Source organism: Physcomitrium patens, chromosome 2 (assembly GCF_059467195.1).
Source record: "Physcomitrium patens ecotype Gransden chromosome 2, ASM5946719v1, whole genome shotgun sequence".
Lineage (NCBI taxonomy): Eukaryota > Viridiplantae > Streptophyta > Bryopsida > Funariales > Funariaceae > Physcomitrium > Physcomitrium patens.
This window is the reverse complement of record NC_143411.1, coordinates 17,112,689-17,129,899: the sequence shown is the minus strand read 5'-3', so window position 1 is coordinate 17,129,899 and position 17,211 is coordinate 17,112,689. Positions and strand designations below refer to the sequence as shown.

Sequence of the window (17,211 nt, the reverse complement as noted above, 5' to 3'; positions counted from 1 at the left end):
TGAAGCATTTCGGCGGGGTGTCCTTGTTGGGATTTTGAGAGGAAGGTTCCGGCTCATGACCTCTACGATTTTGTGATTGTTGACAAAAACCAATTTTTTTATATATAATAATATTTAAACAAGTATTGGGTGTACTCATAGCAATGACTCGTCACGAATTATGTTGTTTCAAAAATATTAATAAAAAAAAAATTAAAAGGATGTTCATTATTCTTTTTACAATATCTTTTCAATCCCCTAAACTAAATAAATTAACACTTCTCTTACAGAACTATAAAACTTGAACAGGATGCTCTTGAAATTTAATGTTAAATCAAGATTATTTAATCAATTTTATTTAATATTATTTAATAATAAATCAATATTATTTAAATTGTATTACGTTTTGGATATTGGATTTGAATTCTAATAGTTCATTCATGACCTATTTTAACAATAATATGACCATGGCTTCTTTTTTATCTAAAATTTATAGAAATCTTTTCTTTTAATTCTTTAATGTAGTTGATTTTCTAGCAACTTTTGACTTCTCTAAGTTTTGAGTCTTAATCTATTAGAAATTAAAAATGAATAATTTTGTTACCTTAAAATATTAAAAAAAATTAAATGATTATTTTCAGAAAAGAGTTAAAAAGTAAACAGTTATTTTTTCAAATATGTTGATTTTTATGAAACATTACAAGTTTATTTTATTTCTACCAAATTCATTGGTTAAATTTAATTAAGAAATTTTTTTACTTGCAAATAATTTATAATTTGGCCAAGTTGATAATGAGACCTAAAGGTAGGCTAATATTATATAAAATATTAATAATATTAGTGACTATCTCTTAATTTCTTTGAATTATAGTCATTGAGTCAATTGCATGTTAAGTGAATATTTGTAATGCCTCACTATCTAAATGTCTAATTTCTCTCATGTTAATATTTTTTTTGGTGCTACTTAAATTATACCTTTCATAACATCCAATAAAATACATAATAAGTGTCATATTAAAAGATAATAATCTCCCATTTTATATTATATAAGAAAATTTGATGTTTGATGTTCTATTGATATATACAAAGGTTGTTTTCTATACAAATTATATTTTTACCAATATTCTAAAATTAGACAAGAAACCCAATTTTTCTATAATTTAAAAAATAAAAAAATAAAAATATTGTGATGTTTTTTCATATGCCTTTGAAAAATTAGTTTTAACAATCAAATAAATTATTTAGATATTTCTATCCTAATTAATAAATTTAAGAATATTATTAAATAAACATACATAAATATTTAAAAAGTATTAAAAGAATATTAATATAAATATGGATTATGATCTGTGTTACAATATTTTTACAAAAACATATTCTAAGTAAACCTCACAAATCATAACAACTAACCTGTATCATTACTATTTTAAAAGGTCTTCAAAACAAGACTTCTACATTATTTAAAAGAATAAAAAAGAAAAATAAAACCTGATTAAATGCTACTGCTTATATTATATTATTTAATATATATTTAACCAAACTATTATTTATATGTTTTTAAATAATAAAATATAATATATAATTTTATTTTCTTTACTAATATTCTAAATTAATAGTAATAGATATATATTATATTTATTTTTAAACCTTTTTTGATTCATGTGTGTCTTCTAATTTCATTCTTTAATTCTAAAATTTGTAAATATAATTTTATTTTTACTCTTTAAAACTAAAAATACACATATTTTAAATTCTCTAATCTATTTGTCTTGTATTAAGATATAATCCTAATTTTCTTTTTCTCTGTCAATTATCCCATTGTATTAGATTTTATTAGAAACATTTTTAAAACATTTTGGCAAAAAGCTTGGATAGTTTTCTTGTACTTAAGATTTTATTTTAATAACTTCTATTTTAACTTGAGCAAGTCTAGTGTTTTGGATTTCCTAATCTTTGCAATATCATCTATACCTTTAAATAAATTCTACAAGTAGAAATGAAATGGCATCCTTAGCACACATTAACTTAATCACCTCTAATTTTATTCAAATCAAGTTAATTTGTCTTCTTTTTCTTTAACAAGTGATGTTCTAGAAAAAAAGAATTGTCTGCTTGATATTTTGTCATACCTCAATTACTGCATAATATCCATAAAATCTCATCTATTAATACAATTCATCACATTAGTCCAAAGTTGGATGTGTTTGTAGTAGTTGTTTAGTGCAAAAACTACAGCCACTTCAAATTATCTCTTAAAATACTTTTAAAAGGCAGTCTATAAGACTTAATGATTTTTTTAAATTAATCTAATTTTCTATTGTTAGGTTTCTTGTTATCAAACTTTGTCTTCTTATTTAGTAGTTGTTCTACATCAAGATTAAAGGTCCTTGTATTTTAGGGCACGAAGTCATTCCACCAGATTATAGGTTCATAGTTATCTAAGAAAGAAAAAATCTGTAGTCATCAAAGTTTAACATACTTGTTCTTAAAAAAATCAAGAAACCAAAAATTACAATTAAAAAAGTAAAAAAAAAGTTTATTTTTGGTACAAAATCTATTAGTATTTTTATTTTTGCAAAAAAAATTAACAGTTGCAAATTTTTTTATTTTTTATTTTTTATTTTTTTTGTATCTTTTTTCTATTATATAAGAAAATATGGGAAAGGTTGTTGGAGCTTGGAACTACTTATATATACAAATTTGTTTTTGTTTTTTTTTTTTTTTTTGTATATACAACTCTGCCCCCCCCCCTTTTTTTTTTCTTTTTTTTTTTTAATCAAAATAAGTAGAAAAGTGTCTCAACTGGTAATACTGTTTTACTTTTGAGAATTATCAAATTATATGTATGGAAATGTATGTGGATGTTAGTTACTCATTTTATATTGAAGTCATGCACTGTATTTATTTTGCAAATGATTTCTTTGTGGGATTGTAATATATATATATATATATATATATATATATATGTTTTTCATATATACTAATATTAATTAATATTATTACTAGATATTTAGTGCCTTTTTTGTAGCAAATATTGTTTGTATATAGTTGATCAACCATTCAATTAATCAATATAATAATGCTTTCAATACCAAATTAACTATGCAATACCAAACCTAGAACCGTTTAACAAGCAATATCATTGTAACCAATTTTAGCAATTTGTCAGAGACGGATATTTATGCAATCTTATTTAGTATTTATTTGATTTTTTTTGTTTATTAAAAGACACTTTGTTACAACATCATATATTGAATGCAACCAAATTACACATATGTTTCCACCTAGAAAAGAGGAATATATCAATAAGAAAAAGAATAAGGAAAACCCAATGCTTCTTACTTTTAAAAGTTGATTAAAACATACCAAAGTTTTAAAGTTATATTTTGTGCCACGTAGGAGGGAAGCAAATCCAGGTGGAACCCTAAGAGGAAGAAGCCCACGCTTCTGCCGAGTTTGCAGAAATCCAATCAACTTGCGAGTGGCAATCCTGAGTCATGGGGGAGGACGAGCAGCCTGGACGATGGATCCCTTAATCAGTAGACTTCGCCGAAGCCGCGACCTTCGAGGCCCCCACAGCCCTGTTCTTGCCACACACGCTCCATTATATACTTCCACCCTCTTCAATTCCTTCCTGCGCTTCATAACTATGCCACTCCCCTTCTTGTGCACCGCTCCGGGGACGTGCTGCCCGTCTTTGAATCTGTGAGGAGGATCCTGATTCTTGGCGGTGTTCTGTGTCAGGGTGGAGAGTTTTTTTATTTCTCCTCTGCATTCGTGAACGCTTGTGATTACATTGGGAAGTGATGCGGAGGTCTTCGACGAGGAGAACATGGGTGCTCCTCCACCCCGCCACTGGCGTTGCTGGTGCTGGTGAGTGGTTGCCCTTGAATATTTTTTTGTGAATTGTGTAGCTCTGCGCACAATTGATGGCACAGGACGACGTAATGACGAGGATGCGACTCGGGGATAGGATTTGATGAGTTAGTTTCTAGGTCGTTTGCATCGTGGGTGGTGTCGCCTCTGATATATTACAGTGTTCAGTCTTAGAAGTCGTGATGGAGTTTCGCATCTGGCTAGTTGTTCCTTGTTTATTTTATTTTTTTATTTAGTTTTTCCTTCCCTTCCTTGGACTGCCATGTGAAGATTTTGCCATGCGCGATTCGTTGAATTTCGAAGCTGCTTCTCATGTGTTTTACTTCCGCAAGGTGTTCTTGAATATTGTTGATCTGTCTTGCCGAGGCACTGGTAGAGACACTTGGATGCTCCTTCCATTTGTGAGCTCTGTATAGCGTAAATCAAGTTTTTTTTTTTCGTTTCTCTGGTTCGAATCTGCTGTCCGAACACGCTGGTAGTAACGAGAATGGCGCGTCGTTTTTCATGAAGTGCAATTTGTGCCATCTAGTGATCCTCACTAAAGTATACCAATCTATATTAGGGCACGTAGAAGTCGTTACCGTCGATCACTTGTAGAGGCCAACAATTCACATGGTTCGAATTCCAGTTGCATTAACTTATATCTTACGCATTAAATCTGCAGGTGTTTAATTCACTTTATGTTCCTTGCAGTTCGATCTTGTTGGAATGTATTATCTGAAGTAACTAACACTTCGAGATTCTGTGACCCCTGGCCTTCCACTTGAGGTGGATAGCCTAGCTTTGACTTGTAGTGTTATATATTCCTGGCAATTTCGTTCAGAGGAAGACGGCTAACGGTTGTAAAGATCCGAATGTTTAGGTGAAATTTGACAATAAAAAAACTGCGAGGTCACAATTGTTTGTAAAAGCTTCTCCTGGGCTCTCAACAGACTCATTTTGTACTAAATAAAGGGGACATGGTAGCAAATTTTATTTTCGTGGCCTAAAATTGGTTGGAAATGTCATGTGATGTTTGTGTTCGAGCAGCAACAGTAAACAAAGCCACTGCCAAAGAACAAGAGAAAATTGATGGTTTCTTCAATCAGTATGCTGATAAGGCCGAAGACCATTGTATAGGGTGAGTGGGCGTTTATTCCTGTCTTCACGTGCACTTCATATTTTCTCTTTATCGATTTTCTTAAAAACTTTGCTGCCTTCCCTCGTACTTATTGCAACATTGTCATCACTAAGCCGACTTCTGGAATTGCCGTATTTGTTAATTGCATATGCGGTCAATGTCTATAGGATGAGCATGTCGAACCAGGGGATAATAAAATTCTTGTGTAGGCCTGAAGGTATTGAAGCATTGTGTGAAGACCTTGGAGTTCCTCCTACAGATGTACGAATTCTGCTTCTGGCATGGTATGCACTTCTAATTATTTTCATTTGAATTTGTCGTAACTGTATGGTCTGTAAACTCATGCTTTTAGAGAACTGTGTGCTTTTCCTAAGCGGAAGTTGCATTCTTTGACCTAATTTTTTTTTACAAGTAGCTGACGTTTTTAATGTAATTGCAGGAAGTTGCAGGCTGCTCGGCAGGGATATTTCTCATTGGTAAGAATTAAAACATGTTACTACCTGTTGCATAACCTTCAGTAGGCAGACTCGGTGCTGTTACCGCATGTCCCCAGGTGCAAAGAGTGCATTTCTAGGTATTTCTTGGAAAATAAAATTTTACTTGCAGATTAGTTACTGCCATACTCATGGTATCTCTACAGGAAGAATGGAGGAAAGGATTGAAGTCGATGCGAGTAGATAGTCTCGACAAGCTGAGGAAAGCTCTTCCATCTCTGCAACAAGAGGTGCAGAACTTTTCAGGATGTAGATAATTCTTTTCGCTGTTCAAGTTTGTGTAACATATCGAGTACAAAGCATGCCGTAATTTTAAAACGATTTAGAACCGTGTTGTGACTGTCTTCGTGCCGGTTCGGATATTTATCGTTCTTCGGGACTTGCTTCTAAGAAAGTTGTCAGTGTTCTTGATTGTGAGGGCTGTTTACAGATGGTGAGTCCGTATAATTTTAAAGACTTCTACACGTTTTCTTTCAAGTACTGCCTAACAGGTAAATTCTTGTGTACAAAGTATTCACTATGTTTTGTTGTAGTACTTATACTTCGGAAATAATCTTTTCTGCTTAAAATCTCGAACTCATTATGTGAATTCCAATGTTCAGCAATCGATGGAATGTTGACAATGAGTTTTTAACTGCTGGCTTGTGCGAATTTCCTGGGGTGGTGTAAACAGCCCTCACAATCAAGAACACTGACAACATTCTCATCATGAGCAAGGATTGATGCCTTGCGTCTTCTTCTAAATTGTTTCATTCGATCTCTCTACAGAACCTCGTCAGAAAACATTGGATTTGGAAACGGCTTGTCAGATGTTGAGTTTGGTATTGGGTTCTCGGCCACATGTGGCATCTTTTCTTCGGTTTTTGCAGGTACGTAATGTGATTGACTGGGTATGACTGAGTTGACAGGGTTATCACTGAGGACATATTTCTGAAAGCACTAGTTATGGAGAGGAAGTGTGGTGTATCTTTGAAATAACGAAAAGGTTAATTGCATGTCTATTATTACATTACCTCTGAGTTTTCTCTGTTTATTGTGAATATATCATTGTTTCTGAACTCATATTTGCTACGAATGCATCCAGGAACAATCTGAATACAAGGCTATGAACTTGGATCAGTGGTCTGCTTTCCTTCGATTCTGTGATGAGGTATGAAAATTGAGAATATAAGCCCATTAGTGTGCACGAAATCAGATCTATGATGTTTTGTATGCTCTGCGCTACTTATCTTGATCATTTCTCCTCAACGCTTTTTATGAGCAGATTAAGCCCGACCTCAGAAACTACGACGAAAGTCAAGCATGGCCTTTGCTTTTGGATAATTACGTGGAATGGGCTAAGAAGGGCATGGTAACCAAGTCATGATATCTACTTTTTACTCGATTTAGAGCATCTCAATTGCTTCATACTCGAGGACCAAGAGGGGTCTGGTGCTAGAGGACTTATGGCCAACATGAGAACCTGACCCTTGCTCGTAGTAATAGAATCGTCTATCATGATCATTGTACCTCTAGAAACCCACAATCTTGCTCCCAATAGCTTTATCTTTTCTCACTGAAAAAAAGAGCAGTGCAAGCTTTGATATAATCTAGTGCCACATTTTGATTTTTGATCACTAGTCATGGGAGAGGCTCACGTCGAATTCCATTTATGGTCCTTTCTGCTGCTCATTGCGGATATAAATTTAGATTTTTACAATGATGTTAGGGATATGAGGCTCTAAGTCCGTTGACTGTATGCACACACGAGTATGACATGTCCCAGAATAAGAATCTAATCCATCACATCGTTATGCCCCGGCTTTTAAATAATTGAAACTAAAACAGATCAGAGTTCACGCCACTGGGTGCCAAAAGCAACATGTCTCTACGTACTTTGATACAAAGTCCATTAGGTTCGATACTCGGCAATGCAAAAGTTAGCATGGACCCTCCTGTCGGTGATTTCGTTCGTCTGCCAACTGGTTTCTGCACAATGCCTGACAAAACAGAACAACTTGCGTTCACCTACGTAACCGTTGACCAACTCGGTCCCTTCTATGATATTAAGGCAGAGGCTAACTTCAGTTTGACTCCAAAAACCAGGAATTGCGAAGAGAACATAGCCAGCGGCAGTTGGAGAACTGGCGTAAGTGCTGGCACGCGTCCAGCTCCTGGTGACGGGGTTGTTAAAATCCGAGAAACATAATCAAGGTATTCCGGTAAAATAACACATCATACGCATACTCACACGTGATGCGAGCATGCACCTAAACAAGACAGTACAAAGTTGAATGCGACTGCCACTTAAGAGCGTAGTCACCAATGAACCATGAGCCGGATCCCACAAATAACTGATCCTAAGACCATTTCAGAAAACTAACTGCCGCCATCAACCTGAAATGGTGACCACTACTTCCAACGCCTCCAACATGAACTCGTCCAAGGATACCACACTCAGGTATTCCAACCCCTAAATGTCAGATCCCATCCGTCCACTCGTGACAATCACCCATCCACCAGTCCACCTCCTCACCCGAGATCCCGACTATTGATACATTCCTCCCAATCTCCATGTATGGCAACACGCTGCTCCCATGCCCATCCGTACAGACCACACTCCAACGGAGCACCTGTAAAACTTGGACTCCACACCACAGCCACCATACAACACCACTTCCTCCCCGCTCTGCGCTTCGCAACCACGCGTTCCCAGCGCCGCCCCATCCACAGTCCACGTTGACCTATCTCAAATGCACCAGAACCAGGCTTCCATTCACGTCCCAACCCCCCGAAATGAACCACACCGATGAACCTTCTGAACACACATACACCTCCATTGAAGCCTCCCGAATACAACCCAAGCCAAACCGCACATCACCACTTGACCCAGACCACCACCAACACGCTCGACTTCCGGCGAAACGTCCCACTCCATTATGCGGACGGACGCTCCCTTTCTACTCACCCCGCCACTAAACACCCCGAAAAGCTCCAAGCATTGTAAACAAAACACACAACATCCTTCCAGGAAACGACGTCCGTGCTGCTCAAAAACCTTGGTTCACAGAAAAGAGCACCACATCGTCGATCGCGTGCGATGACGCTTGTTCATTCATTTCTCACTCCCTCGGGGCTGTAGTTTGCTTACTTTCAGTCCCGTGTCAGCTACAGCACATTCCGCTCAAGTCCCCTCACACTTCGGCTGCTGAAACGATCGCGGGAACGACGCCCGCTTGCTTTCAGATCTCGATGTGAAAGCTGAATATCAAATCCCGCAAAATTTACAACTATTTCTCTTTGAAAAGAAATAATGAAACAATAAAAATAAAAATAAAAAGAAACTCCCGACGACCTTCCTGATCCCCGGCAATGCCTGCGCCAACAGCAACCGCCTGCATCGCCAAGTCATGTCACTAGTCCTCCCATGCGTCGTCTGCTGCACCTTCGCCCTTCTTCGGATCCGCCGCGGCAGAAAGCATGTGCTTGTACTTGTCGTCCACACGAACCGTCGTTGCACCGATTTGGGCTACTCCCAAAGGAGCCACCCTCCCCTCCCTGAACGCCGCTGCTTGCTCCCTCTCTTTCCTCCTCGCGGCTTTGCCCGTCGCGAACGCCATGGCGTTCCCGGATTCCGCCTCCGTGATTGCCCTTCGGATTTGGGCTACCAGGAACATGTCTCGCTCCGTGTAAAACGACGTTGCTCGTCCCGAAGCCCCTGCACGACCTGTTCTCCCAATCCGGTGAACGTAATCCTCCATGGTCTTCGGCAGGTCCAAGTTGATCACGTGCGCCACACCTGCCACCCAGGTTTCCCACATTCGTTACAGCGCGCACAAACCCGTGCCTTACATCCGCCAACGTCCGCACCAATTCTGCTCCAGTGCAGGTTGCCCACCCAGTCCAACAAAAATCTCACCATGCGAAAATGCGGACCAAACGACCACGGCATCCAGACACATACACACAAGACTGCACCCCCGCCACGACATCCGTGCTCACAACTAGTCCGACACCAGACCGTGCAAACCACAACAACCCTAACTTCGAAACTCCTCGCTCATGGCCGCCCCACCAAATCCGACTGCTGCTGGCCCCTATCCTATTCTGCACTTGCACCCCCTCTCCGCGAAATTCCACCCACTCTTCACTGGCATGCCCAGGAACACCATCCTCTGACCACCGCGAACTAACGTTGCTCTCGACCCACTCCACATCTCAACAACAACAACAACACCAACCCATTTACCTGTCACGTCCAACCCTCGCGATGCAACATCCGTCGCCACCAGAATGTTCGTGGTGCCCTTCCTGAAATCCCTCAGTGCTGCCTCTCTCTCGCTCTGGCTCCTCCCCCCATGCAGCGCCGTCGCCTTCAGCCCTTGCTCCACCAAAGCGTCCGTCACCTCGTCGCAGCGTGCCTTCCGCTCCACGAATACGATCGTCAAAGGCGGTGGTTGATTGGTGTCCAGCGACTGCGAGTGCTCGTCCACCAGCAGAGCCAGCAAGCTTTCGATCTTCTCCTTCTCCGTGATCTTCTCCAGGTTCTGCGTCACGTTCGCCGTCGGGCTGCTCACCCGACCCACCTTCACCCGGATCGGGTTGTCCAGGTACTCCTGAGCCAAGGCCTCGATCTCCTCCGGCATGGTTGCACTGAACAGTAGCGTTTGGTGCTTCTTCGGAAGGCTTCTCATCACCTCCCTGATCTGAGGCTCGAAACCCATGTCCAGCATCCTGTCCGCCTCGTCCAGCACGACGTACGACACCCTCGACAGCGAACTGTTCCCTTGCTGCAAGTGGTCGATGAATCTGCCGGGGGTGGCCACCACTATCTCCACGCCGGCCCGCAGCTCCGACCTCTGCTCGTAAATGTTGGTCCCTCCCACCACGATCGCCGTCCTGAACCCCTCCGCCGACCGGCAGAACGCCTTCACCTCCTTCTCAATCTGCTGCGCCAGCTCCCTCGTGGGCGCCAACACCAGCGCCAGCGGGCCGTCCCCTCTGCGGATCGGGGGCTGCGCCAGGCAATGCTGGATCATGGGGAGCGAGAACGCGGCCGTCTTCCCCGACCCCGTCTCCGCGCACCCCAGCAAGTCCCTCCCCGACAATGCCACCGGCAGAGCCTGCGCCTGGATGGGCGTCGGCGTCGTATAATTGTGGAACGTCACGTCCTTCATGATGCTCAAATGCAGGCACATGTCCTCGAACGACTCGATGGGAGCCGGCGCCGGCTCCGAGCCGGTCGCAATCTCCACGTCCACATTCAGCCTGGCCCTCACCTCCGCAATCTGCTCTGGCTGCAGCTTCTGCACGCGCTCCGAAGGCTGCCATGTCGCCCACACCACCTCGGGATGCCCCGCTCCTCGCACTCCTCCGCTCCCCTCCTTGCTCCCACCGCTGCTCTCCCGACTCCCCTGCCCATACCCGTTTCCGTAGCTGCTGCCCCCGTTGCCGAACGAAACCTCCGACGATGACCTCCTGGCACCCGCGCTCGCTCCAAAGCTGCCGCCATACGAGTCCCGACCTCCTCCGTCTCTGCGTGCTGCGCCACCGCTCGCCGGTGCTGCTCCTGCTGAGGCGGCTCCCGCCCTCAGATGTGGAGGGACATAGGGCATGGCTACCTACTTCCAATCTCCCTGTCCTGCTCCCCCTGTTGCCTCAAAACCAAATGTATCCAAATTCCTCCTCGCGCAAACCTGAACCTGGACCTCAACGGACCGCTCCCCGTCCAGTACACCTCCTCCCGTTCCTTCCTCCTCAACCATCTACGTTGCCGGCCTCCCCTTCCTTCCCCAATCGCGACGACCGCGCGTGACCTACCCCCCTCCCGTTATCCCCTTCACTGAGCACCACGGCGAAGCAATATGGTGACAATACCATACGTTAGGGTTTGACCGTCCCCCTCCGACACAACTCCAAATGTGGCAAATTTTGTCCCGGAATTGCTCTGTCGGAACACTCGACCTGGTTCCAGTGTGGCGAGGGTGTTAAAGCCGCGACCATCATACAAAAACACCCACTTTGGAAGAAGCGGAGATTGTCGTGCCTCCAGTTGGAATGAACCCGGACATGGGCTTGAGCATGTTTCCAGCTCGTTCTCAGTCCTTCATGCCCGGCGAACGACCTGCGACCAAGCTGAAGAGTGGGATGCACACGTGGATGAAACTCCCAGTCAGCCTCCAACTACGTGTGTGTGCTTGGTTTGTTTTTAGGTTAGGCCAGAAGTAGATCCACCCAGGTTTTTGGCTTTGAAATTGGTAAATATAGGCTGTAACACACCAGGGTACAGTCAATTTTTTGTAAAGGTTATGCCTTGGGAGTACCTTTTTGTTCCTAATAGAGATGTTTAATTGTTGACCTTTAAGGAGGTTATTGTCATATGCACACAATTTATAAAAAAAATACTTGTTTTTCAATAATTCAATTTAAAACATAACCGTTACTAATTTATTGTGGTATATGACAACATTGATGTTACGATTTGTTGAAAATAACAATCAAATATAGATTCTTGTGTTCCATGTAAGACATATGAGTCTAAAATATCTATTTCTTAGCTTAGCAATTTTTTTAACAAACTACTTATATCATTGGCATGTTTTTCTTAACACAAACAAATATTTGCAATATTTCTTGTCACATTTGATTGTGGAATAGATGGTCGTTCAACTTCTAATGTATTTTTTTTTTTTTTTTTTTTTTTGGATCACTAATTTAAAGCAGAATTTGTTTTTCAATTTTTTATTATATCTCCATTATAATTTTTAGAGGCAAGCTTTCCACTACATATAGAAGTGCATTGTAAGCTCACTTGCAATGCCAAAAAGACATCCATATGTCTTGTTTATAGAGTGTGTAACCCCTATTCAAAATAAAGTAGAATGTGTAGTTGACACCACTTTGCTAGTTGACAAGTTGTAGCTACTATTTGTTGGTGGTAATACCATTTAGCCACCGTAGCCTACTAAGTCGTCACATGGCCTAACAAAACGAGTGTCCACATGTTAATTGGACATTGTTGACTAGGCTAGTTGTTTGTATGTTTACACTAAAAAGTCCATGTGGTTAGACTATGGACTTTTGCTATATAAGAAGTAGAAGTAGAGGTTCATTTTAAGCATTTGTTCTCTTGAATCCTTGATAGTAAGGTAGAAAACTCTTTTGTATTTGCTTCATAAAACTTCTATCTTAACAATACACTTCCTCTTTATTTTCTCACATGGTATCAAAGCCTTGGTACTCTAGATTTACTCTTTGATGGATTTAAGTGAATCAGTTGAGGTTGTTTTATAAGACTTAATCTTTTGATCAATTTTGAAGAGGTTTTATTTTTTGCATTAGCTTGAGAAGAGTTGAACTTCTAGTGAGCCTAGAACTCAAGCCACTAATGTTTTTGATAACTCATAAATGAAGCAACGAGGCATTAATTTTGAAGGAGAAAGAACATTTTCAAATTTCACTGCTAGAAGCAATAGGTACTGAGCTTACAGTTGTTGATCTGATCACACCAATAGTAGGATCCACCAATACCAGTAGGACTTGGTAATGGGAACAAAGCTAATACAATCTAAGGAACTCTACTAAGACCAAGAAGCTCTAAATTTGATTTGATTTGATTTTATTTTATTTTAAAGTTTTTAGACTTAGTTATACAAAGAAAGCTCTCAAAATTATAATTTTTGGAATTTTGGATTAGATTTTTATGAGAATGCTAGTGATATAATTTCACGCATTTTAAAAATATTTAATTTTTTTTAGGAATTCTTTAAGATTTTTTTTATTAATATTCAAAAAGTCTATAAGTAAGTGTGAAATCTTATCTAGATCTTATTTCTATTCACCTTCTATTTCTTCTTCCATTTTTCCAATTTCTTCTATTTAGAACATATTTCTTATAAGATGGCAATGGAATATCACATTATAGAGAAATTTGATGGAGACAATTGATACTTGTGGAAGGAAAAAAATTAATTGTCCTCATTGATAAGAATTTATGGAAGATTGTCTATGGAAAATACAAGAAACCTATTAGAACACCTCTAGGTCTTGAAGAGTTAGAAAAAAGGGAGGATATAGACCAGATGTCATGGACATACACATGTAAACTAATAATTACTTATGTGATTTAGATAATAATAGGTAAAAGTATGTCAATTCCATAATATCTTCTATACAAGCTTTCTAGAAGCTTCATAGACATTGTTTTGATTTTATAGATATCTTTAATTGATTTTTTAGGTTAGGAACATGGTCAACAAGTTGGCCATGTGCCACACATGTTAATAGCTTGAAGAATAAGCTAACTATGTGGCCTACATGTAGAAAACTTGTCATATAAGCTAAGGCATGTGTCATGCAAAGTCAACACATATTAGAGGTCCTATAGAACATCGCCACGTAGCTCCTAATTAGATAGTATACATAGAGGCAAGAATGAAGTCTTCTCCACTCTTGTCAATTCTTTTCTTGCTTCTAGTCTAGTTTCAAGAATCTCAAGTTTTCTTGTCTTTTAGCAATAAGCCATTCTAGTTTCTTTTTAATATATGTACTTTCTTATTTTTATATTGTTACTTTTTCTTTGACATTGATTTCATTGATTTATGCATCATCTTTTAGTTCATGTCCTTGACCAATTGACAAGAGTACACTTATAATATCAGAGCTTTGTCTTGTCTTGATTAAAAGTGGATTACTCATTTTTTATGATAAGACATAAGTATATTAGAAGTTGTGGATTACTCTCTTCTAAACTGATATTATTCTTAGTATTTTCTTTGTCCTCAAGCCCTTTCTTCTACTTGTCTTAAGTGATATTAGATATTTTTTTTAGTATTATTATAGCAAAGCTTATTGAAATGAAGAGTGCAATGGCACAAATACAAGAGCAATTGAGGGAGTTGATACTTACAATGCATCAACTTAGCTTACTACTACAAGGATCAACAAGAATAGCAGGAAGTGAGGATATAGAGATGATTAGAACTGCTTCAATATCTGCACCAAATCATGTCCTTTCACCCATGGTAGAACAACTTTCAAGTGTTAGAGAACTAAGAGTTGCCATGCCTGAGAAGTTTGATGGTACAAGATCCAAATTTTGAGGATTTATCAATCAAGTACAACTTGTGATTGAACTTCAACCTCAAAGCTATTCAATTCTAAGATCACAAGTTAGATTCATTGGTACACTTCTTTTAGGTTCAGCACTATCGTGGTTATGTCACGGACATACAACTGAAGAAAGTTCCAGAAGGTTCTAATAGGATCTAAGAAGACTCCAAAATGTTCTAGGAAGTTCTAGAAGGTTCTATTGGATTCTAAGAAGATTTTATAAAGTTCCAATAGATTCTAAGAAAGTTTTAGAAGGTCATAGGAAGGTTCTAAGATGCTTTGGTTGATTTAAGAAGTTGTCAAAGAAGGATCTTAGGCTTGCTTTATTTCTAAGCTTTATGGAAACTTTTCAAGAAGCTTCATAAGACCTAGTATATATAGGAGTCAAGATTGAGGAGATCCTTAGTCTCGACAACTTATTTTAGGTAATCTTGTCAGGACCTTCTTCTCTTATATCTAATTATTGTTCTAATTTTGAGTTAATTTTATTTTTTTTAGTTTTGGATCATTTTTTTTATATGATTTTTAATAATTTTTATCTTTTCTTGAACGACGAGATGCAATATTAGATAATCAAAAATTATTTTTGGTAGAATTACAGTCCATGTGTGGAGAATATGATGTTTCTTGTATTACAATTAATAAGATCCATATTTTCTTTTAAGGCAATTGGTGTGTAACATTATATGCTTTACATTTTGAACAACTTACAACTGTTATCAAGTGGAATGATGTAGCACTTATCAACCAATTTTTTTTATGGATTATAATATGAAATAAATAAATTGATGCTTAATTTATATGATCCTCAAACATTGAGTCAAGCAATTGACTTTGTTGTGAAGTGCGACAATTAACTTTTTAAATTTTGATCTGAGAGTCACATAAATGGGCCTCAACATTACTACAATTTGATGGCAATACCAACATGTCCTCAACACATACATTTAGAAGTAGAAAATATGCAAATTGATGCGATATGTTTTAAACCTCTTTCCGAGCAAAGAAAGACTTGTCATTGTTAAGTAAGTTTATGCTTATATTGTAGAAATCCTAAACACACTACTCAACATTATCCAAAGAAGTGATGAAACCACAAAATAAGGAGTACAGTTGACAAAATAGAGAATGTATTAGAAAACAAATTTATCCAACTACAATAGGGACCGTGTGGCTAGAATCTTATACAATTTCTTATAAAGGTCCTATCCTTTCTTTAGAATCCTCTCTTTATTTTATAATAGATGTATATTTAAGACCCAATAATTATAAAGCCTTTGCCTTGATAGATTCAAGAGTCTTAGCTTGTGACGTAGAATTTGTTAAAAGTCCTAAAATACTATTAGTACAAAAAACTAAACATGTTCATATAGAAGTCATAGATAATCATTTGTTGTCTTTAGGAGATATTACTTCTAAAATACTTCCTATAGATGTAATAATAATTGGTCATAGTAGTTGCATAATCTTTAATATAATAAGATCTCGTTCTAGTCTAATCATTTTAGGTTTATCGTGGTTGGAGAAGTATAATCCTTGTATAAATTGGATTTCTCATACTCTTAACTTCTTTAAAAGTATAATTAAGAGTGAAATTAATCTAGTAAAAAGTCATAAGACTAGCACAATAAAACTTGTGTTTGTAGATACAAGAACTTTCTTCCATGCTACAAAAGAAGGATCACCTTGTGTCATTTATGTCACACCTACTTCTAATGATGCAAAGACTTCAAGTGGCATTCCCAACCAATATCAAGAGTTTCAAGATGTATTTGAAAAGAAGAATGTGGATACTCTTCCACAACTTTGTTCCTATGACTAGTCAATTGACCTTCAAGAAGGAGCACAATCGCCATTTGAACCAATCTATAGTTTATTATAAAATGAATTAGCTGAACTCAAGGAATATATTGAAGAGAATCTAGCCAAGAATTTCATACACCATTTCAAATTGCGAGCATGAACTCCAATCTTATTTATAAAGAAGAAAGATGGATCATTGCGGATGTATGTTGATTATCAAGGACTCAATAAGATCATCATCAAGAATAGGTATCCTCTACCTTTGATATCTGGACTTCTTAATCAACCAAATCAAGCTAAGATCTACAAAAAAATAGATCTATGGAGAACATACAATCTAGTATGTATTAAAGAAAAAGATGAATAGAAGACTACGTTTTAAACTAGGTATGGGCATTTTGAATACAACGTCATATCTTTTGGACTTACAAATATACTTACATTGGACTTTCAATATCTAATAAATGATATTTTTTGAGAGTTTTTGGATGATGTTGTTGTCTCTAATATAGATAATATCTTGATCTATTCTAAAAATATAAATAAATATGAACTTCATATTTATTATGTGTTACAAAAATTAAAAGATGTATGATTCTATGCCAAGATAGAAAAGTGTATATTCCACACTATTCAAGTGGACTTCTTAGGATACATCATTTCAAATAATGGACTTTTCATGGATCCTAAAAAAATTCAAACTATTATGGATTGGAAGATTTCATAAACGGTAAGAGATGTCCAATGCTTTTTGGACTTTGCTAACTATTATTAGATCTTTATCAAAGACTTTTCTCAAGTTGCAGCTCCACTTACATGTTTTACTTGCAAAGACAAAGTTGAGTAGAG

At 38.1% G+C, this 17,211-nt stretch overlaps 2 protein-coding genes across 4 annotated transcripts; one reads left to right on the top strand and one right to left on the bottom strand.

Annotated features, from left to right (window-relative positions):
- The first annotated feature begins 3,627 nt into the window (after positions 1-3,627).
- Positions 3,628-7,171, top strand: LOC112277424 (uncharacterized). Of its 3 annotated transcripts, none has more exons than XM_024509722.3 (9): positions 3,628-3,852; positions 4,885-4,975; positions 5,185-5,259; positions 5,415-5,451; positions 5,616-5,699; positions 5,900-5,960; positions 6,238-6,338; positions 6,554-6,619; positions 6,734-7,171. In XM_024509722.3, exons 1-9 carry the CDS (start codon positions 3,786-3,788, stop codon positions 6,833-6,835), a joined length of 684 nt encoding a protein of 227 aa, XP_024365490.1. In that variant the 5' UTR covers positions 3,628-3,785; the 3' UTR covers positions 6,836-7,171. The 3 variants fall into 3 exon arrangements, with proteins under 3 accessions (XP_024365490.1, XP_024365474.1, XP_024365500.1); XM_024509706.3 differs by lacking the exon at positions 3,628-3,852 and adding an exon at positions 4,000-4,227; XM_024509732.3 differs by lacking the exon at positions 3,628-3,852 and adding an exon at positions 4,130-4,519.
- Positions 7,172-8,473: 1,302 nt separating this feature from the next.
- On the bottom strand, positions 8,474-11,391 carry LOC112277417 (DEAD-box ATP-dependent RNA helicase 20). Its single transcript, XM_024509673.3, has 2 exons — positions 9,698-11,391; positions 8,474-9,247 (listed from the first exon to the last, which is right to left on the bottom strand). Exons 1-2 carry the CDS (start codon positions 11,061-11,063, stop codon positions 8,865-8,867), a joined length of 1,749 nt encoding a protein of 582 aa, XP_024365441.1. The 5' UTR covers positions 11,064-11,391; the 3' UTR covers positions 8,474-8,864.
- Positions 11,392-17,211: the final 5,820 nt, after the last annotated feature.

Excerpts from the sequence above, each read along its gene's own strand:
- LOC112277424 (XM_024509706.3), top strand. The coding sequence starts at position 4,134 with ATGCGCGATTCGTTGAATTTCGAAGCTGCTTCTCATGTGTTTTACTTC. Across the intron at positions 4,228-4,884 it reads TCTGTCTTGCCGAGGCACTG|CAACAGTAAACAAAGCCACT; the intron begins GTAGAGACACTT and ends GTGTTCGAGCAG. Across the intron at positions 6,620-6,733 it reads TCCTTCGATTCTGTGATGAG|ATTAAGCCCGACCTCAGAAA; the intron begins GTATGAAAATTG and ends TTTTATGAGCAG.
- LOC112277417 (XM_024509673.3), bottom strand. The coding sequence starts at position 11,063 with ATGCCCTATGTCCCTCCACATCTGAGGGCGGGAGCCGCCTCAGCAGGA. Across the intron at positions 9,248-9,697 it reads GCGAGGGTTGGACGTGACAG|GTGTGGCGCACGTGATCAAC; the intron begins GTAAATGGGTTG and ends CCTGGGTGGCAG.